Source organism: Pinus tabuliformis, chromosome 5_2, assembly GCF_031772625.1.
Source record: "Pinus tabuliformis cultivar Carrire ecotype Pingquan chromosome 5_2, CPIR1, whole genome shotgun sequence".
NCBI classification, from domain to species: domain Eukaryota; kingdom Viridiplantae; phylum Streptophyta; class Pinopsida; order Pinales; family Pinaceae; genus Pinus; species Pinus tabuliformis.
Genome location: NC_142306.1, coordinates 97839728 through 97863087, shown reverse-complemented (window position 1 = coordinate 97863087; position 23360 = coordinate 97839728). Strand labels below are relative to the sequence as shown.

General features: G+C 40.1%; 1 protein-coding gene across 3 annotated transcripts in view; it reads right to left on the bottom strand.

Moving 5' to 3' along the window:
* LOC149157695 (protein ALWAYS EARLY 3-like) overlaps positions 1-23360 on the bottom strand; it is a 422957-nt gene that overhangs the window by 204825 nt on the left and 194772 nt on the right. For all 3 annotated transcript variants that reach the window (XM_089435959.1, XM_089435960.1, XM_089435961.1), the window contains exons 7-8: positions 13481-13746; positions 12922-13312 (exon numbers count right to left, since the gene is read on the bottom strand). In XM_089435959.1, coding sequence (XP_089292085.1) covers positions 12922-13312; positions 13481-13746 — 657 coding nt within the window. The remainder of the gene's footprint in view (positions 1-12921; positions 13313-13480; positions 13747-23360) is intronic.

Here is a 23360-nt window from a genome sequence, read left to right as displayed (position 1 = left end):
TCGACTCACAGCATTTGCCATTTGGAATTTACGCTTTACATAGAGATTAATAATTAATTTCTCGATTTTGTATACTGTTTACTGTTGTAAATCGTAAATTAGTAAATTATTGTTATGTAATTATTAATTAATGATACTGATCCCACAATCTCTTAAACTACTTGCAGCATAGTTTGATCAACTTAACAGCTGATCTTGGCCTATAATAATCCTCCTATCTAATGATGCCCTAAAAGGGCTATCTGTCCCTTTCTCCTCACAGTTCTGTTTCCACGCTTGTCTACTGCCCAGAACAGAAACACTTTCCAACAAGCCCTTTGGAAGTAGAGGCTACAGCTTCAACATTCCTTCCGCTTGACCTGGCCGTTTTCTATTCAGTCCTCGGTGACCTGGAAGTTTGATTTGTGTTTGAGACCTAATCAGTCATGGTTTAACAATCCATCCGCAGTGATGCTGACTACCTGGAACCAATTCACTGCCCTCGTCATTGGCTTCGTTGTCCAGTCTGTCTCGTTGTTCCAAGTCTTTGACTTGGTCTGACGGAGTCTTCTTTCATGTTGTAAGAGCCCTAACTCAGCTGCCAATAATTCTTGTAATCTGCCGCAGGGAGCTCTTAATGCGGCCTTAACAATTGCCACAGGAACCCTTCTATCTCCAAGAATGAGAACTCTTCAATTTTTACAGCATCCTTCCTTAGTTTTTGCAGACCAATAATTAACATGCTGGTGAGGAATGTCATCATACCATAGATGCTCTGCTTCCACCTTCCAAATAGTAGGTGAAAAAATACAGTTGTGGGCTACTGCTGAAGCAAAAGTTTCTTCTTCTGGTATAGTAGCTGCCTTCCATAGTTCTAAGTTATAAATCAGCATTGCCTTCAAGTATAATTGTTTCCCATATTTGAAATATATATTTCGGCCTCATGTACTTCAGCTGCTACAGGTCTAGGGACTAATGTTTCAGATCTGAAACAATGGCTTCTTGGTTCAGCACCTCGATCCGCTCCTAACTGGTGGCTGGTACCAAAAATTACTAGATAATTAAACGGTTCGGTTCCTTCCTCCTTCATAGACAGAGATGGAGAATGAGCGGCAGCTTGGTCCACTTCTGCTACAATAATATGGCTCAATAAGATGTTAATTCTGAGGCCAGTTTCAGCCCTGTTTCTCACAGGAAAAACACCCCTGTTCAACTCTGATTACACACACCCAAATGGCAAAAAGACAGCATGAGCCTCTCACTTTACACACACAGCAAATAGAAAATTTTAAATTTATTAATTTAAATTTTAAATAACTTTTTAGAGTTTGAACAGAAGCATCTTTTATTTTTCTTGAAATCATGAATTTCTTGAAATCATTAATTCCAATTGTTTGAATCTTAATCTTACAAATTCTTTTGAACTTTCAGATGGATAGCTCTTCTTCTCCATCTCCTCAATCTGAAATGAGGTCACCTCCAAATACAATGCCCGATCCAACTGAAGACTCAGAGTACAGTGCCATCAATGTGAAGAAACCATTGCTGCAATATGTCAAAAAATCACCAAAAACAAGAAGAAAAATAGTGGTTGTTCACAGCAGTGGTTATGCAAACTTTGCAACCATGTATTTAATGGAAGCTACTCTAGAGTTTACCATCATTTATTGGCTATTACAGGGTATGGAGTTAAAATATGCACTTGCTCATTGGAGAAAAGAGTTGAAATGACAAGGCTTCACATGATTGCCAAAGGTGGGACTATTATGGAAGAGATAGAGGAGGACAGATCTTCCATTTTTAAAAAACCAAGAGTTCTCGGTTCAATGGAGTTCTCTTAAGGAGCAGTCAATGACAATGATGAACTTGATTCAATTCAGGGTCCTTGTAACACTATGACAAGTAGGAAAGCTGCTGTCATAGAGATGTTCAATACACAACGCAAGGATGAGGCAGATGATCCAGTGGCTGAATTTTTCTTTGCCAATGGAATTTCATTTAATGGCACCCATTCTCCTCTCTACAAAGAGATGATGAAAAAAGTCATTGCTGCTGGCCCATCATTTCAACCCCTTGGTTATAATAAAATGAGGACAACTTTGCTAAATAGAGGGGTCTCAAAGATGCAAGGGTTGATGGAAGGCCTTGGGAAATCATGGGCTTTTTATGGATGTTCAGTTGTAATGGATGGTTGGACAAATATTCAACAAAGGCCTTTTTGAACATCATTGTCACCTCTCCAAGTGGGCCCTATTTCTTAAGGGCAATTGATTGTACTAGAAAGTTGAAGGATGCAACTTTCCAATTTGAGGTATTGAACGATGCAATTGAAGAGATTGGTCCTACAAATGTAGTTCAAGTTATCACAGATGCTGCACCAGTTTGTAGGTCTGCGGGTTAATGATTCAAAACAGGTATAAGCATCTATTTTGGACTCCTTGTTGTGTGCATGTATTGAATAATGCACTCAAAGATATTGGGAAAATTTCTTGGATCACTTGCATTATTTTGGATGCAAGAGAGACACAAATGTTTATTTGCAACCACCATGCTTCTCTAGCTATTTACAGGATTTATGCAAAAAAAACAGTTTTTGAAACCAACAAATACAAGGTATGCCACCTATTTTATTCTTCTTGATCGTATGCTAGAGGTGCAACAAGCCTTAAAGGCCATTGTTATCAGTTCAGAGTGGTCTACATGGGGGAAATCCAAAACTGTTAAAATTGGCAACTAGGGCCAAACTCCATGTAGCTCATCTTATTAATGGAAGTTGATATTTGTCTTGGATCTCTCCCATCGAGAGGTGTAGGATTGATCCAAAGACCATCCGATTCCGATAAGTATTCATGGAGATATGAATTTATTTGTGTTATGGGACAATTCGTCAAGGTCGGCAAGCAACCAAATAAACCCCACTTGTGCTCAACGTTTTAGTATAAATAGAGGTGGCCTTCAAGTCATTTCAATACACTTGGGATCTCTTCCTCTCTCTACTTGTCTTTGGGTTTTAGTAGGAGGAGAGATCCTAAGAAATAGCATTGCCTTGATCCAGAGAGCAGAAAGCCAGAACTCCCGAAAATGTCAGAAAAGCCGGAAAAGCCGGAACTGCCAGAAAAGTCGAAAATGCCGGAAAAGCCAGAACTGCCAGAAAACCCGAAAAAGCCGGAACTGCCGGAAAATCCGGAAAAGCTGGTACTACCGGAAAAGACGGAAATGCCGGAAGAGCAGGAAATGCCAGAAAAGCTGAAAAAGTCGGAAAAGCCAAAATGTCGGGATTGTCGAAACTGCCGGAAACGCTGGAACTATCGGGATTGCCAGAACTGCCAAGAACAACCAGAACTGTTAGAATTGCCGAGAACAGTCGGAACTGCCAGAACTATCGGGAACTGCTGAAACAGCCGGCGCATCTGTCTCTGAAGGAGAGCAGCATGTAAGGGACAGCTAACTAACGTTGGGACATTTGTATGGTACTTAGCAGCAAATACACCAAGCATGCAATGTTACAGCTAGCATGCAAGGGACAACTAGCATGCAACAATAAGCATGCTAAGGACAACAAGCATGCTAGGGACAACAAGCAATCAAGGGACAACAAGCAAGCAAGGTGCAGCCAACACATAGGTCAGGATGGCAACATGGTGCAGCAATGGCACATAATGCAGTACACTGATGGGTACAGTCATGATTACTGAAGCGTGATGAGATGCAGCATAGTGATGATGGGTGCAACATGGTGCAGCGCAGCGAGGTGCAGCATGATGACGAAATGCAGCACAATGATAGGTGAAGGAGTCACCTTGGAGAATTGGTTGAAGTAGCATGTCTTCAATTGATCTCATGTATCATCTTCTTAGAGATGATCTATGCTCTTATCTAGATAAGTCAGAGTGTTGACTTCTGTTGTAAATGTACTATCTCTCTCTCTCTGCTAAACTATTGAAGAACATATAAGAAGAATTGATCAAGGGTTTCCCCACATTGGGGTTTGTCTCTGGCTAGCACCACATCTTGTGTCCTCTTGCCTTGGCTTGTCTTCTGTGATTTATGTTTATGTTCTATCTGCAGTTTACTTTAATGCTAATGTGATTGCTAATCTGGAAAAGATATGGAGCTAACTGTGAAAATTGAAATAAATTGCTCTAAGCATAGAACACACCTAAAATTAACATGGTATCAGAGATTAGGTGAAGACAATGCCCAAGCAAGAGTGAAAGAGCTATCATCGAAGACAGTTCAGAAAGGACAAAAGGATTAGTGGATTCCTCATCCCTCTTCAAATTCACCATGGGTGAAATCGAAGCAGAGAATATTATCAGAATGGTGCAGTGGAATATGGCCTACCTAAAGATCACTTTCATTTGAAGGCCAGATCTCATGGTGGAAGGAAAGGCAGATAACTAGTTCGGCCATTATGCGAAGGAGTGTCTAAATGGCAGGGACACATCACTTGATGACGATAACAATCATTCCAGGGACATCTTCAATGATCAAACGAATGACAGGAAATGCAGGTCATCAAGGAAATGGTCGGCTCTTCATAGAAAGCAAGGAACCCTAGGTAGAAGAATCAAATGTTGTTTCTAATAAGATAAAGAAGCATTATCTTGTATTGGCCCTCTCCTTCAGATTCTTTGGGAATCTGGCTTATAGATTGTAGTGCTTCGAGGCACTTCATCGGATAGATGGGTGCACTCTTTAATTTGGTAGAGATGGAAACAATCGTGGGATTATACTTGGAGTTGATGCCACCTATCCCGGAAAGGGTGTAGGGAATGTTAACTCTCAATTGAATAAGGGTAACTCGATTCATTTATAGAATCTCCCTTATGTACCTGATCGCAAGAAGAACCTGGTGTCCATCTCGGAAATGGAAGTCAAAGGTTTCAGGGTGGCATTCATCGATGGAAAGGTATGTGTGCAAAAATATAATTTTCAAAGATGCTTTTTCTCATGGGTTCAAGGTTGGCAATTTGTATCAAGTTGCAGGATGGTCCATTGGGGATCATGTCAATTGACATATCTCATCTATAACACCGGAGGTCTACCTATGGGGCCCTACCTGATGTGAGTCAAATGGTGATAGGGATGTCTGAATTCAAGTAGAGCATGAAGGTACATGTCTAAGATGTACCGAAGGAAAATGTTACAAGGGGACCATTCCCCTCATGCAGCAAGTCCACAGGTTTGGAACAACCCGAGGAGTTTAAGATTCATGATCGGGAATCTCATGCATACAGGTGGAAGAAAGCCCTCAATGGCTTGAAGCAAAACACCCCAGGTGTAGTATGAGAGGATTGATAGCTGTCTGATGAAGCTAAGATTCACTAGGAGTGAGACCGATCCAAACCATTACCTGAAGGTTGTGGATGATAGACCTCTCATGCCAACACCTTATGAGGACTACCTATTTCTGACAGGTGCAGACCCTCTCATTTGCAAAAGTAAGAGGGACTTGGATTCCAGATGTGGATTGATAAACAGCAAACCTATGACTACCTCAAGGATCTTAACTTTCAGAAGTTATATGGTAGTGATGTCGGACCAGATTTGGGAAATGCCTCTGAGTTTCATAAACTCATTCGCGTTGATGTTCTTGGTGAACTTCCGTCCAGACATATGTTTTGCAGTTAGCATGGTGAGCTCATATTTGGTTGAGCCTCACTGTATTGGTGCCAAGAATCTTCTAAGATATCTTCGGGGCATAATCTCTCATGGATTGGGATACATTGTTAGAAATATGAAACGGCATGTTTATTCGAATGCTGACTGGGCAACCAGTGTGGAGGATCATTAGAGCACTTCTCAGTGCTGGTTCTCTTTGGATTCTGCTTCGATATCATGGATGAGCAGGAAGCAGAAGTCAGTTGTTATAAGCACTGCCGAGACCGAATACATAGCTACGAGTATGATCTCGTGTGAAGCTGCATGGTTGCAGAAGCTCTTAAGTGAGCTGTTTGTACAGATAATGAATACCACTGTGATTCTATGTGACAACGAGAGGGGGGATTCGATTATTGAGGAATCTCGTATTCGATGATTGCTCTAGCAGATAGACATCAAATACCACCTTATCTTCGATATGGTAAGTCGATGAGCGACGAGGCTCCATCGTATTAAGATTGATGTACAGGCATAGTTTTAAAAACCGGCCACAAAAACCGGTAACCGGTCTAACCGGCCGGTTGGAGGCCTGGCCGGTCCGAACCGGCCTATCAAACCCGGTTTATACCCTTGTGTGCCCAAAAAACGGCCCTAACCGGTAAAAATAGTACAGTCGGACATATGGATCAACGGATGGAGTTCTCCCTAGTTGAGAGGGAGTGTTAAAATTGGCAACTAGGGCCAAACTCCATGTGGGTCATCTTATTAATGGAAGTTGATATTTTTCTTGGATCCCTCTCATCGAGAGGTGTAGGATTGATCTAAAGATCATCCGATTCCAATAAGTATTCACGGAGATATGAATTTATTTGTGTTATGGGACAATTCGTCAAGGTCGGCCAGCAACCAAATAAACCCCACTTGTGCTCAACGTTTTAGTATAAATAGAGGTGGCCTTCAAGTCATTTCAACACAGTTGGGATCTCTTCCTCTCTCTATGTTAGGCCCCTATACTACTAGTGTAACCCGTTATTGTTATTAGTATAACCCACTTATTATATTGATGTACCCATGTAGTGCCCATATTGTTACTATTATGCCACATAGAAGCCCACCATTGTTACTGTGGTGCCCTACAATATTATTGTTATGTAGGCTTTGATTGTATTGGGACCACTTAGACTCCTATATATAGAAAGGAGGTCTTTTCATTTGTATGATCCAAGAATTGTTCATTTATGTAATGTAAAGGAGGTTGCCCCCTCGAAGAGGCTGAATTCCAAGGCGTTGATATTTCTTTTCTATCTTTTCTTGAGCTGGTTTCATAACATTTGGTATCAGAGCTTTGGATTCTAGGGTTTCGCTGCTCCAAATAGGTCATCATGGCATTTTCGCTATAAATTTTTTTCTGTGACGTTTCAGAAGTCGCAAAAAAAACCCATTTGAGAAGAATTGGCGCTGAACCTTGGGTCCGAATTTCAGAGCTTTTCGCGTGATATGTTAGGAGATATTATCTGAGGAAGTTGGTCTTTCTGCAGACTCCTGAATTACACTCAAAACAGGTGACCTGGGGAAAATCGTCATAACTTTCTTTCTGAGCATTGGATTGAAATTTCGTCAGAAGGTACAGAAAGAGGACGGACTGTAGTTTCTGTTTATATATTTTTTAGAGTCAAAGGTTGAAACAGTGACACGTGGCACTTCATACAAGTTCGCTCTATAGAACTAGTCTATAATCAGGTCACTGCGGGAGATTGTCCATAACTTTTTCTTGGAGAATCCAATTTGGATCAGACTTGTGGCATTGGAAAGAGGACATAGATGGCTACTACAGGTCACAAGTTCAGAACTTAAAGATCCGAAAGTACAGAGTTACACTCGTTTCAAGGTAGAGATCCTAAAATCAAGAAAAAGAAAGATGAGGAAGTTTGATGGCAAGGATCCGGTAAATTGGATACTTCAGATGGAGCAATATTTTGATATACATGGTGTACAACTGTTACAAAAGGTATGTATTGCATCTTCATATTTAGAACCAGATCAATTTTTATGGTACAAAGGGCTTTGTTCTCGTAAAAAACTTGTTACGTGGTCGATTTTCACGGAGGAAATGATAGCACATTATGAGGATATAAAGAGCAACACCTTCTTTAGAGAAACACCACAACAATTGGAAAGAGTAAAAGGGCTTTGTGACATAATGGAAAGCAAAATTATGGAAACCAGGAAGCATACCCCTCACAACTATAAAGATGGAAGTGTTTCTCCCAGCCTTCCACAACCTACAAGGGTTACACCACAACAATTGGAAGAAAAAAGAGAAAAAGGGCTTTGTTACAATTGTGATAGCAAATGCACTAAAGGTCATAGGTGTGCTGAGAAGAAATTATTTTACATAGAATATGAAGAGGAGGAAGAAAAGGATCAAGAAACATCAAAAGAAGAGGATATACGTCAGGACACCACCCCAGTGAAAGAAGAAATGAATCAGACCATATCTTGTAAAGCATTGACAAGAATTACCACTCCTCAAACTCTCAAGATAGAAGGACATATCAAGAAGAAAAAGGTGCAAGAAGTGAAAGATCACATCGAGAAAGAAGAAATGAATCCAACCATATCTTGTAATTCAATGGATGAAATTACCACTCCTCAAACTATCAAGATAGAAGGACACATCAAGAAGAAAAATGTTCAAGAAGTGAAAGATCACATCGAGCATCAAGAAATGAATCCGACCATATCTTGTAAAGGACTGGAAGAAATTAGCACTCCTCAAAAGATAGAAGGACATATCAAGAAGAAAAAGGTTCAAGTAGAGAAAGACCATATCGAGCATCAACAGCAAGTTCTCAAACTTTTAAAGGATAACGCCACTTCGGTGCAAAATCAAATGAAACAACAGGTAGATCAACATCGTAGTGAAAAATGTTTTGATGTGAGTGATTGGGTATTTTTACCGCTACATCTCAAGCAATCTATTTATGAGAAGGAAATGTTGGCAATACTACATGCACTTAAAAAATGGCGACCTTACCGAATGGGAAGATGCTTCAAGGATGAGGATGTGGAAGCATTGTTTTGTGCTATTTATATTATCCCAACAAATTGGATAAACGAAGCAACGGATGAATGGAAGAAGAACGAAGAAGTATGGCCACTTATTCAAAAGTTGCAAAAGATCCCAATTCAAGCAATATTGCCAGAAATTGAAGAGGAAGGAAAAATCATATTGGAACTTAAAGCAGTCACAGAAACAAGAACCCGACAGCTACGAAATCAATCAATTTCAGAGTATCTCATCAAGTGGAAGAACTTACCCGTTGAATATTCCACATGGGAGGACAAGAATTTTATATAGAAGCATCAAGAACTACTCAAGCATTGAGGACAACGCTTTTTGAAGGAGAGGGGCATGTTAGGCCCCTATACTACTAGTGTAACCCCTTATTGTTATTAGTATAACCCACTTATTATATTGATGTACCCATGTAGTGCCCATATTGTTACTATTATGCCACATAGAAGCCCACCATTGTTACTGTGGTGCCCTACAATATTATTGTTATGTAGGCTTTGATTGTATTGGGACCACTTAGACTCCTATATATAGAAAGGAGGTCTTTTCATTTGTATGATCCAAGAATTGTTCATTTATGTAATGTAAAGGAGGTTGCCCCCTCGAAGAGGCTGAATTCCAAGGCGTTGATATATCTTTTCTATCTTTTCTTGAGCTGGTTTCATAACACTCTACTTGTCTTTGGGTTTTAGTAGGAGGAGAGATCCTAAGAAATAACGTTGCCTTGATCCAGAGGGCAGAAAGCTGGAACTGCCGGAAAATCCGGAAATGCGGAAAAAGTCGAAACTGCTAGAAAAGCCAGAAAAGTTGGAACTACCGAAAAACCCTGAAAAGCCAGAAAAGCCGGAAATGTCGGAAAAGCCAAAACTGCCTGAAACACCAGAATTGCCAAAAACGCTGGAACTGCAAGAAAAGCCAGAAAAGCCGAAATGCTAGAAAAGCCAGAAATGTTGAAACTGTCGGAAAAGCCAGAACTACCAAAAAATTTGGGACTGTCGAGACTGTTGGAACTGTCGAGAACAACCGGAACTGCCAGAACTGCCGAAACAGCCGGAGCATCTATCTCCGAAGGAGAGCAGCAAGCAAGGGACAGCGAACTAACATTGGGACAGTTGTATGGTACTTAGCAGCAAATACACCAAGCATGCAATGTTATAGCTAGCATGCAAGGGACAACTAGCATGCAACAACAAGCATGCTAAGGACAACAAGCATGCTAGGGACAACAAGCAAGCAAGGGACAACAAGCAAGCAAGGTGCAGCCAACACATAGGTCAAGATGGCAACATGGTGCAACAATGGCACATAATGCAATACAGTGATGGGTACAGTCATGGTTAATGAAGCGTGATGAGATGCAGCATAGTGATGATGGGTGCAACATGGTGCACCGCGGTGAGGTGCAGCATGATGACAAAATGCAGCACAACGATAGGTGAAGGAGTCACCTTGGAGAATTAGGTTAAGCAGCATGTCTTCAACTGATCTCATGTATCATCTTCTTAGAGATGATCTATGCTCTTATCTAGATAAGTCAAAGTGTTGACTTCTGTTGTAAACATACTATCTCTCTCTCTCTCTCTCTGCTAAACTATTGAAGAACATATAAGAAGAATTGATCAAGGGTTTCCCCACATTGGGGTTTGTCTCTGGCTAGCACCACATCTTGTGTCCTCTTGTCTTGGCTTGTCTTCTACGATTTATGTTTATGTTCTATCTGCAGTTTACTTTAATGCTGATGTGATTGCTAATCTGGAAAAGATATTGAGCTAACTGTGAAAATTGAAATAAATTGCTCTAAGCATAGAACATACCTAAAATTAACAAAAACAAATCAGGGAAAGAAAATAAGACAAATGCTTTTGAATGAGGAATGGTGGCTTGATGTGAAATACATTGTCTCTTTCACATATCCAATAGTGGAGCTCATAAGGTATGCAGATTCAAATTCCCCTAACCTTGGGGAAATATATGAGTCCTTTGACAGCATGATTGGACGTGTCAAGTCCATTGTACGTCAGAGGAACCCCTCTTTGGAATCTTTTAATGAAATCCAAAAGTTGATAGAGAAGAGATAGAACGGGATGAACACACCTCTTCATATCGCTGCTTATGCACTTAATCCAAAGTGGTATGTGGAAAGCGAAGACAAAGTTGCACCAATAGATGATCCTGATGTGAAACTAGGATTTATTGATGCCATACAAAAGATGTATCCAGAGGATCAAACAACCATAATTCGAGAACAATTTCTTTACTTTGCAATGCTCAATAGCCCCAGTTTCACTATTTCTGCAAAGAAAGATTTGATGGGTATGGCATAGAGAACTCCTAGTGGGTGGTGGAGGATGTATGGGGACCAAACTCCAGAAATATGCACACTAGCTATGTGTTTACTATCTCAGGTTGCTAGTTCCTCAGCTGCAGAAAGGAACTAGTCCACATATAATTTTATCCACTCTATTAAGAGGAATAGGCTTACCTCTAAGAGAGCGGAAAAACTAGTTTATGTGCATAGAAGTCTTCGTCTTCTTACAAGGAAAACACCAGAGTATTTACAGGGACCAACAGCATGATGGGATGTGGATCCTGAGGATCCTCCCCAGATTGATGATGAGGTGGATGATCTGTCTCTCCAGGGAGGATTGGTAAATGTACACTAGATGGCATTGACTTGCAGTTGCAGGGCATTGATGACGATGACAGAGAAGTAAGTGAGGCTCAAGCATTTTTGGACAGCATTAATGCAGAGGATCTAAATTTATGAGTAGCTTTGGCCTTCATGATAATATGGCCATTGAGTCAGGGACTTCATTGGCATTTTGTGTACTTAACTTATAATGATGCATTTTCCATTTGGCACTCACAATATGTATTATCTTGAATCTGGATTCTGGAACTATCTTATGCATTGTTGTTTGGACCCCTTAAAGTGTTATCTTTTTGGTTTTATATTTATATTTTTAATTTCATAATTACTAAGATGAATAGATTCTTAACTAGTTAGTGTTTATTAAATATTTCAATGTGTTCTACATATCAAGTTACCATTCATGTTTATGGCATATGCATATTATCATTATGTTTCATTTTTTTATTTTTTTTATTTATTATTTTTTATATTTTTAAATATATAAAATTGTTGTCCCCAACCTACCGTCCCCTGAAAATTTGGGGGTGAACTCTAGCCGTCCGAGAAACTCGTCCCCCCGTCCCCAAACCGGATGCAACATAGCTAATCACTAATTAATCATTATTAGGATGGCTGGTTATAGTTACATTAGTTATATATATTATATTCATAACATATTGATGATGAGGATCTCAATATACTTAATAGGCAATGATTTTGATCATATGTAAGTATTTGTTGTAGCATGATTCTTTTGGACTCTAGAAACCATCTAGAGCCTCTATGTTGAAGTATTTTTGGTTCAGAGATGGATTACACAAGGTGCTATTTGAGTTATATGCATCCTTGCCATATATATGAGAAACTATGCTTATTATTGTATAGTGGTTTGTATTCACATGGATGCACATGCATATATATATATATTCATTCAAAATTTGTATATTTACGTACTTTTGGTTAACCAGCTTTTTGGTCTGGTTTTTCTGGTTCACAATTTTAGGGTCAACCGGTTCAATGATGGGTCAGGTTCCGATAACATTGAGTTAAATGACCCTAGCCACTCATGTTATAAATTGTAATAAGGCATTATGTAGTTGTCAGAGGAAAATATATATACTACAGAATCATTAATGAAATCAATAATTTATGTTCTCTGCAGCTCTTGATCTCTCAGAGTTTTGTGTGCCACCATAAAATTCAACAGTGTTAATCCTTCATAGGAGTACCCGGCCCATAACAAATTATTGTAACCAAGGTAGTAAATCCTACAATGTTATTCCACACCCAAACAAAACTTTCCCTACATGCTATATCTTGTTTCAGCAGCGAGCATATCATATATCGCTCTTACATGCATTGAACAAATGCAAGTATTCTATCTTCCCTGCTTAAAAAAATTGTAAACAAATTTAAAATAATTTCTACAGTGTTTTATTTCTGAAAAAACTCATGCGTGACTGATTCAATGTTCTTAATGTCATCAGTCACTAGTCGTTGTGATTGAGCTTATCATAAACACCAGAATTGCCACATTAATGGTACCAGTATAATCAAATTACATGAAACTTTGAAATTCACATAAAAAGGCAACCAAATCGACTTAAGGGAAAAGCAGTTTCTGTACCTCCAGAAGACATCTGCCTGATTTTTTTCCTTGGCTTCGGAGATTGTGATTTCTTTCCCAAATTATCAATTGAATCTACATATATGAATTTTTCATTCTCTTTAACACCAATAATCCCTGAAGTTCTTGTACACTCTTCACTTGCATGATCCAAACAAGATTGCTCTGGGCCCTGTGACTCTGAAAACTTCATATGAGGTTTCATCTTACTCTTAACATTATATGCACTCTTCCTGCCAAAATTCCCCCCTAATGCAGGTCTCCTTGATTTTGTAAGAACCTTTTTCGCCCCTTCGCTGTGTTCCTGACAACCTTCTAAACCAGATTCTAACCGTGCAGATTCAGAATCTTTGGGTCCAGATTCCTCTGATTCCACGCCAGCAGATGAGTTCTGAGTACCAAAAATTAAACACAAGTTAGTTCTGATATCCACAGTAATTATCTGTCAAAGAATAGTAAGGTTATATTATTTCATAGACAACATTGTAAATCAGCAGACAAAATCAAAGAAGAGCCCATCCCTAAACTATCTAAATAAGCACCTAACTAGAATGTTCACCTTTAAATCACCATTTTGGAAAGACGAATACTTCACGTCATGGGATCTTCGAGATGGTATTCTTAATGCCTGTGGAGAGGTTGCTTGGAATGAAGCTTCTGCTAATGTCATTGCTGCTGTTTTAGCAACTTCACTATCATCAATATCCCCATTTGAGCCCAAGCCTAGTTCTCCTTTACAAAACGGCAGTGTCTCAGACTTCTTTTCTCCAATGTATGAAGAATGAAACAGAGATGTTCTCTTCCCAACAGTACAGGACCGTCTACCTGAAAAATAGAAGTCAGGACATCCATATAAAACCCAAATGTGAAATAACTGAAGCTTTCTCCCTTACAACATCATGTCTGAAACTTGTTGCATGTCTGTCTCATAACATCATGACAAAACAGGGAAATACTAACCAAGTGTTGGCTAATTAAATTTTCCCACAGCTGTAGAGGAACAATGTCCTTTTGAGCAATAAGAACCATAAAACAATACACAAAGCACTCTTCAAAAAGGGGAACCCATAATCAATCATGACATTTATGAATCATCATCTGGCTTATGAATTGTCAACATCTATTACTAGCCATGTTTTAACTAAATCAAGTGTCTGGTTTTATGAATAAGCCTTCAACAAATATAGGTTTGGAGTAATTTCTCTATATACAAAAAGTCTTACTAAGAAACATATGTTGGCATTATGATTCAAGTGTTGTCCTTGATGGCAACTCACTCAGAGGTTGGTACAGATACTCAGAAGTTGGTACAGGTAATGGCAACTTAATCAGAAGACAGATCCTAGTACAGCTTACCAAGGAAGTTCATACACGCAGGTTTGTTAAGCCCAAGTCGCGTGTACACGCAGGTTGGCTTCAGAAAAAGCGCGTGTATGTGGAAAAGTACCTTTGGTCCATGGCGGTTAGTCCTTGGAAGTTGTGCCTATGGTTTCGGACCATTGTGTCTCGACGGGCGTGTCGATCCCTAGTTTTGAAGTTGATGGTATTGTGTTTCTATGGTTTTGGCTCTTGGTATTGAACAAGGCCTAAGGCTATATAAGGAGAAGATCACTAGGCAAAGAAAAGTGTGTGGGTGTCTGACGCAGTGAGAGGATCTGGTATTACTGGTTATCTGTTCGGGACGCTTGGCAAGGGTCGGATCTGACAGCAAAGGCAGAAGTAATCATTTCTAGATCTGCACGCGGGATGCCTTTGGAGAAAGCGCGTATACACGCGGTTTTGGTACAGTGAAGTAGCGTATGCATGATAAGGGTTGATATTTCAGGTTGTTGCTGATTCTGGTGGTTGTTGCAGAGTTCTAGATTCTGGTTTGGGTTCTGTGTTCTTGATGACAGGGTTTCAGTGATTCGGTATTGGGTTGTTTAATGAATTATGATGCAAGTATAAGTTGATGATTGTATTGCGGTAATGTTTGCTTTGTACTCTTGGATCCAGTCTGAAAATTGATGAAACGTGGTCCCTGAAGGTTGTAGGGTCAGCACCTACGTACTAGTAAATGGATCAGCTAGTACAAGAGCTGAGGGAGTTGTAGCTCCCTTCCAGAAGTAGTTGGAAAACGAAAGAGAGGGTTGTAGCCCTCTGCAGGTTGTAGCCTGCATACTGGTAAAGGACTGCACCAGTATATTGTAAAAGAAGTTTCTCATTAAAGAAGAAAGAGACGAATTGCAGCAGGTGGTTTTCACCCACATTGGGTTTCCACCTTATATCATGGTGTTCATGTGTGTGGCTCGTGTGATGTTCTGTTCTGTTATACTGCACCTGTTTACTGTTAAATTGCTTAATAATGTTCTGATGCATTTACTGAAGATAAGATTAACTGAATCATAAGATATCTGCATATACGCTAGTTGCTTTAGACACAGTCGCGTGTACACGCGGATTCACTTAACTGAAGTCGCGTATATGTTTCTGAGTATGAAATTGAAAAGGTTTTATTGATCTGATAATACTGATTCACCCCCCCTCTCAGTATTATTTCCAACAACATAGCTTCTTACAAAATGTATTTAAGAATGAATCACAGATTCACTTAACATTCATGAGATTAATATTTTCACTAACTTTTGTATGATATATCCTACTAGAGAGACAAAGCCAGAAAGTAAAGAATTACATGGCAGATACAGTGGTGAAGATAAGAATACTCCATAAAATGGAACACCTAGCTCCCCAAAAGTTCCACCAGACAGTTTGTAATGACAGAATAACTAACTTATCAATGAACTATTATATTTAACCTGAACAGCAAGATCTCAGGAAATAAATGTTACAAACCAGCCTTTGGCACCATAAAGTAAAATTCATACTTTGTGACTTAAACTTGGCACGTACATGGCTGGCCTAGGACTCAGCAAGACTTGATCACTCAGGAAAGACTTGCCAAATACAAAATATAGTAATGCCAAGTCTGGGCACAGGTGAGTCTTGGCTAAGTATGAGGCAAGTTTTGGCAAGTCTAGCAGGTAAGGATAAGTCTTGGCAAGTTCATGATCAAAAGCACTCGGCCCAACTAAGACGTGAGAACCCTTGCAACTGTTGGCCAAGTGAAACTTCACTGATATTATATCCCACCAGATATGAAAGCTAGAAAATAAAGTATTACATTGCAGATATAATGGCCCCAAAATGCCACCATGCACTTAGTAACAACAGTATTTCTGATTTATCAATGAACTATTATATCTAACCTGAATGATAAAATCTGTGGAAGTAAACGTTAAATAGTAGCTTTCGGCAACCATAAGCTGAGTCAACTAGTATGGTCACACTTAACCTGCATCTGTCACCTTTAAGCCTTAGACTTTGAATATCTATTAAGTGACCTACACAAGGAAGCCTCCCTTGTGGTGTGTTGCCTCAAAATCTAGCAGGCCTTGGAAAGGGGTACCCTATGTTACCTGTTAAGTGTACCTAGCAGGAATGAAGACCCCATGGCCCAATGCACAGGGCACCTATCAAATTCTCAGAGTTCAGAAGTCCAGCACAGCAGTTTTGCCCTTTCTCTCTCTATCGTCTCTCTCTTCTCTCTATGCAAATTCCATGCCCCTGCGGGGAAATTGTATTAAATGGCACTAGCATGATGAATTTTTGTAACAGGCTTAGACCCTTGGATCTGGTTACTCTGGAAAGTAATCCATAGTGTTTTTTTCACTTGATGAATTATTTTGCTTGTCAGTGATAAATAACTAATCGACTTTTTTCACTCAACCTCCAAAGTTGGAGTGCATCTTAATAATTGGGTCTTGAGTGGTTTTTTAAGTCTAGGGTCAATGTATATTACCATGCTAAGCATTTCCCACAGTCTCATAGAATTGCATTAGGTATTTCTAAAAAAAAAATCTCGGAGAACGGAAATTTTTAGTTAAATTGTATGTAATTAGTTAAAAAGTCGTACTAGGAAATGTTGTATGGCATGTGATTACTCAAAATTCATACTCATAATAGCAAACATTATCCTAGTACCCACTTTGGAGTGCAAAAAATAAATATTTCCCCATGAAAATTCACTTTTTACTCATAAAAGTGAGAAAAAGACAAGAAAATTGAAAATTAAATAACTGGGGACAGTCCAGAAACATATTTCAAGTTGACTAAAATTCACCATCATTTCAGTCAACTGACAAGGCATCAAAGGCAGAATTAATTGATGATTTGGGGGCCACCTAAGGGGAGCGAATTTTCTGCCACTAGGAGGCTGAGTCATCTCCCTGTTTGAGGGACGAGTTGCACAATGGAGGGTTCAAGTTCACTTAATTATGATCAAGCCAGGTTGGCTGCCCCTGGTGGTTGAGTTTGTTGTCACACTAAAGACCAAGCTAACAAGAGTTGGGTGGGCATGTGGCAGGCCACTCCTACTCCAACCCACACAATAACGAGACAAATGATCAAAATGCCTACCTCTGCTCCAACATTGAGGGCTTTCAAGGCGTTGCTAGCCCTCTTGTCTGCATGTGTGAGACCGTCCTCTTCTGGGCCCTGAATCAACTTCCTTCCCTTTGTATCAATCCTAAGCCGACTAGGAGCATGCTACCCAAGGTACATCATCCCATAATAGTCAGCATGAAGCGCTAAGTCTTGGAATGTTGTTGGTGTGAGAGGTGCCCAAGGATGCAACTGATGCTCTAGAACTGCTTGGAATCCCATGGTTCTCAATGCCTCACTTGTTGGTGTCAATATATCTTGTTACCACACAATCTAACAGGGCCCTGAGGAAGGGAAAACCTAAAGGACAATTACTAGACTAAGGGAAAACCTAAAGGACAATTACTAGACTAAGTGACAATAATGGGACAAATGGTCAAAATGCCTACCCCTGCTCCAACATTGAGGGCTTTCAAGGCATTGCTAGCCCTCCCATGTCTCCATGGTGAGACCATCCCCTTTTGGTCCCTGAAGCAACTTCCTTCCCTTTGTACCAATCCTAAGCCGACTACGGGCATGCTACCTTAGGTACATCATCCCATAAAAGTCAGTATGAAGCGCTAAGTGCTGGAATGTTGTTGGTGTCAAAGGTGCCCAAGGAAGCAACTGATGCTCTAGAACTGCTTGGAACCCATGGTTCTCAATGCCTCACTTGTTGGTGTCAATATATCTTATTACCACAAAATCTAACATGGCCCTAAGGAAGGCAAAACCTAAAGGACAATTACTAGACTAAGTGACAATAATGGGACAATGATTGATTGTCACTTTAGTCAAGTTCCCCTGCCCTTTACGAACTTTCACCAATGGGAAGAGTCCCAGTGGGAAGAGAATCACTTAGAATGGATAGATCAATTATTTATGTATGAAGTGATTCCACCAAGCCCATTCAAGGAGAGACACAACAATGCTCAATGCTTCAAGGAAGCCAACATGCTCCCCAAAAAAATTTCTAGGGTGAACAGATCAAGCCTTTAAGGTTTTAAATATGATGATGATAATAGGTATTCCCAAGATCAAGACTCTAGGAGATGAGGCAGGACCTCTGAAGAAGCTCTATGTGATGATTTAACACTTCCAAAAGGTTCTTCGTTTTCTTTGAGAGACCTTAGAAAGACTTGTGCTAGACCTCAGGTTTTATGAATAATCATTGGAAGAAATGCTTTCAAGGTACTCACTAGGTCAAGGCAAGGGAGGAGAAAGGGTTTCTTGAGATTTATTCCAATGAATAATAAGCTCATACAACCCTCCAAGAAGTCCCCAAGGTGAGAGAGAAAGACATAGTTTTCCCTCAAAGTAGCACCTAGGGCAAGAGATTTTATGGATGAAACTCAAGCGGATGCCCACCAAACTTGGAGTATAGGTAGCCTAGACCCTGAACTTGATGCTTGGACCCTCAGATCCCCAAAAAATCACCTCCCCAATATTTCGCTGCAAGCCCTAGAATTTTTCCCTACCTTTAGGGGACCAAAATTTAAGAGGAAATATGGAGAAAAGATAAGTTGATCACCAAACAACTTGGACCAATAACTAGCCCCTTAGGCTATGGAGTCCTAGATGCGTTAAATTGGCCAAATTTGTCCTCAAGGAGGTCAAAAGTTGATGCCCGAGCTACGAACCTTCAACAATTACCTACTATTGAAATATAGAGTTTCATGAACTAAAATAAAATTTCATCACTAGGAACATCTTGCATGTTATATCATGAGTAACATATGCAAGAGCCAACCAAATAGCTTCCAAAAAAAATTCTTCAACAAAATTAGGGAAAAATAGCATGTACCTTAGATGCAACAATTATACATTAGACATTTTCATGAGAAGGATTTCATCAAGAAAAGAACTTACAAGAGAATCATGCAATATATCCATCCATATTCAATTCGTAGCTCCTAGACAAGATCAAAAATCAGCTCCAATATCATAGTGCATCCAAGATACTCCAATAGCTTCCAAAGAAAGTGTGGGTTCTTTTACAAGAGAAGAATCCAAGTGATGATGATACTCTCAGACAAATGAAAGTGAGTTATATTTATATGAGTCTCACCAAGTCAAAATATTAGCCTAGGGGCCCCTACCATTATAAAAATGTGCAAAGTACAAGCCTTGGTCACAAGCTAACCAAGTAGCTTTTTCAAATTATAAATTAGTCATCCAAATGCTCACTGAGTTGATGCATCATGCTGATTTAGGGTCGTTGGAGGGCCGCATTGAGTCCTCTAAGTGCCAACATGAGAGAGAGGGCACCATAAATCACCAGTTAGAGGATAGCCCCTAATTCTCCATCCAAGTCATCAAGTAGGGGGCCCAAGTAGGTTTGAGGCATAAACGTTAGTCTCATGGGTCCAAGATGATATAAAAGCATGTAATGCTCCAACGTTGAGCGCTCTGATGATGGTGCTTTCCCTCCCATGTCTCAAGGGGTGAGACAAACCTCCTCTAGGCCTTGGATCAATTGCCATATTATGCTAAGTCAGTTATGGCACACTAGTCCAAGCGCATCATCTCGCGAATAATATGGGGCAATGAGCAAACCACTGAGGGTGATGAAGGTGCCCATGGCATGTAATGATGCTCTAACACATGATGGAGCCTCATGGCTCTGAACACTTCCCCTAGAAGTGTTAATATGAACCACTGGTAGGCTTGGGCCCCATTTAAGTTGCACAACCCATGATGAAACCACCTGCCAATTACATATGAGATCCAATGCACTTCCTCACCATCAAATATAATGATTCATTAGTGCATCTAAGTGAACCAAGCTTGTTAATCAAGGGCACATTGAGACTTCATAGCGGGCTTCCCTTCAAAATTTAGGGCTTTAAACTCGTACTAGTGTTACCTCGCTAGGTAGGAGTGGCTAATAAACAACCCTATTAGGTGTTCCTAGCCCCTAAAGGGAAAGATAGGTCTAAGGTACGTCCTTTAATTGATAGGGTTCATGTGAATAATAATGAGATGGATTATAACACGGGGGTCTCAAATCCAAATTCCATGGGTTCAAGGATGGTAATGATGAGGGATGTCCACATATTTGGGTGTATAGATGTAGGAGGGAGCAATTGTGGATACATGAGTTACCTCGACCTTTGCTTTTCCACCCTCCTTCATTATCCTTCTATCTTTTCTTGAATTTTCTTTGTATTACTACGCAAGGCTCTAGGACATGAGAGCATGTTTTGTATTATATAAGCAATTATTACCCCCTTAAGGTGGGGCAATTCATCGCCCACCAGGGGTTGGGGTGTGCATGGGTTCTTTAATGATGTGGGGGCACTCATGGGCCCTAGAAACAAGGGCGATGACCATAGTGATGGGGCGTAGAGCTCAAGTTTTGATTTTGCACACGTGCTATTTTAATGTCCCAGCCATCTTTTGAATTTTATAATATTCTTTTCTTTTGTTTCGTGCTTGTGGTCATGATATGCTTTTAACATTCTTTTAGTTGCTTCAACCTCAAGGGCAGCATTTCTAGGCCCGACCTAAACATGTGGACAAGGGGAGGGGGTGTACCAGCGCCTTATGGACCCAATGATCATGAGGACACAAAGAAGGAAAATGATGAAATAAGGCTTGTAATGTGCAGAGGAGAGTGAAAAATATGGAAAAGAAAACAAGACATCCTACCCACCACATGTAGGTAGTATATATAGGAGAATTTTTTTTCCTATATGGTCCTCAGTCGGCAACCAGCAGACCCTTGCAACCACCAGATAGCTCGATGTGCCATTATCTTTGCCACCTGAGCTAGCTATATGGTCCATCGCACACTGGTTATGATTGTATGCTTGAAGGTGGGCCTCACGACCCCGAAGGTATGCCATCTTTTCATTGATGTACTTGAGTTATTTTCCTTACTTGTCATGGGCACTTTTCGGCATGGATTGGTGGGGGAATTCGGCAAAAAGAGTGGGATAGGTCTACACTCTTGTCTCCATTGCATAATTCCATGGTTAGCCTTGTATCCTAGTCCCATAGCATCTCCTTTACTGACCACTAGCTTTAGCGTTGGCAATACTTGGAAAATCCCAACTTCGGTTACATGGTCCTGCTTCCTGACACCACATACACCACCCCCTTCCACTCATTTTAGCCCATTCATCTCTTTTCCCTTCTGGGTCCACATAAGGTTAGCCTCCCCCTGCCCTTGTCCAGACCTTAGGTCGGGCTTGGAATGACTCCCAAAGGTTCATGCAGGTAAAGAGAAAAGAAAAAACATAATTTGACCACTCTCAACAGGAAATGTACCATAAAATGCAAAAGATGGTCGAGACATACAAATCTAGCACGTGGGCAAAATCCAAACATCAGCTCTACCCCTTATCCATGGCCACTACCCTGGTTCCTATGGGCCCTAGAAGAGCCCCCTCCATCAATAAAGAACCCATGATTGTCCCAACCCCTCGTGGACATTGAACCACCCCACCTTAAGGGGGTATCCACTACCATACATTACACATCATGCTCTCATCCCCTAGAGCCCCGAGCGGTTATGAAGAAAAATCAATCAGAGGCAAAAGGCATCTGAAGAAGGGTGGAAAAAAAAGGTCGGGGTAACTCATGTACCACAATTTGCTACCTCCTACACTCCCATACCCAGGTATGGGCTTCCCTTATTATAGCTACCCCTGTACCAAGACATGTGGTAAGGATGAATCCCTTGATACCCACTTTGTTCCATCACTATATCATTTTCCACCTACCACATGAGGGATGTACCATGGACATGTCACCCCATGGATGTACCAAGGATGTACTAGTTGTACAGGGAGATCTTATGTCATCATCCTAACCCTTACAGATGGTCTACAAGCATTTCCAATCCGCTTGCAGACCCATGAGGATGTCCTTGTGCCCCCACACCCACTTGGGAGCACAACAAGTTCTTGCTTGGAAAACAAGGGGCCAACCCTTGTCCAGTATGTTTGCAGTCCATTTTTACATCATGGCAACCCTATGACATAATTAGGCCTCCCCAAAGGAACAACAACTCATTGTATTGATTATCCTGCCCTCTTGAGAGGCTTATTCTTGTTTTATTGAGCTATTTTGGTGGGCTTGTCACCAAAAGTATTGTTATTATGCACATTATTTTATTTTAGGGGTATTATTAGTCCAAATTAGGCCATTTGAATCCCTTAAAGGATTGTATAAATAGAAGTGAGATAATTCATTTTCATCATCATCACTTGGATTGGATTAGTATCTCTTATGAGATTTTTGCACTTTTTGTTGGAATGAATTTTTGGAGTTTTTCTTGATGCACTATGATGTTTGGATTTCACTATTTTCTTTGGAGCTTCTCGAATGTGAAGTTGATAAATGGATATACTCTCTCTCTCATGTAAGTTGAAATTTTGATGTTATTCTTGCTATCTTACTAGTTAATTGCATGTATGTTGTTATCTTTATTCTTGTATGGATTAAATGTAATGCGAAATTCTTTTGGGACCTTGAATAAGATTTTAAATGCATGCGTTGACCTTTGAGGGATTGGGCCAATGTTACTAGAAGCACCTCTTAGGTTAAAGACCTCGAAACTTTTTCTCCTTCGCAAATTTGAAGTATAAATCTCTATTGATCTAGTTGTTGACCTTAGAGAGGCTAGAAAAGATCAATTAGAGCTTCTTAGCTCACGAAATTCCATGATATATGTATATCTTAACTCCATTAAGCCCAAGCAATAAGGCACTGATCCATGTATCTCTTTAGTGTTCAAAATAACGTTTATTTTCTTCATTTCTTCCAATTCTAGGCTTAACCCAGAAAAAAAATCCTAAGGCATCACACGAAATCATTTGTATGGATCCAAAACCTTTGAAAATTAATCCACTATTGCATTGTAGTCTGCTTAAGAGGTCCTATAAATTTCAAGCAATTCCGACGATGGAATCTCAAGATATAGCAAGCCCTAACCACAACACCATTTCTTGCCCTAGCTTGATTTTGGGTTA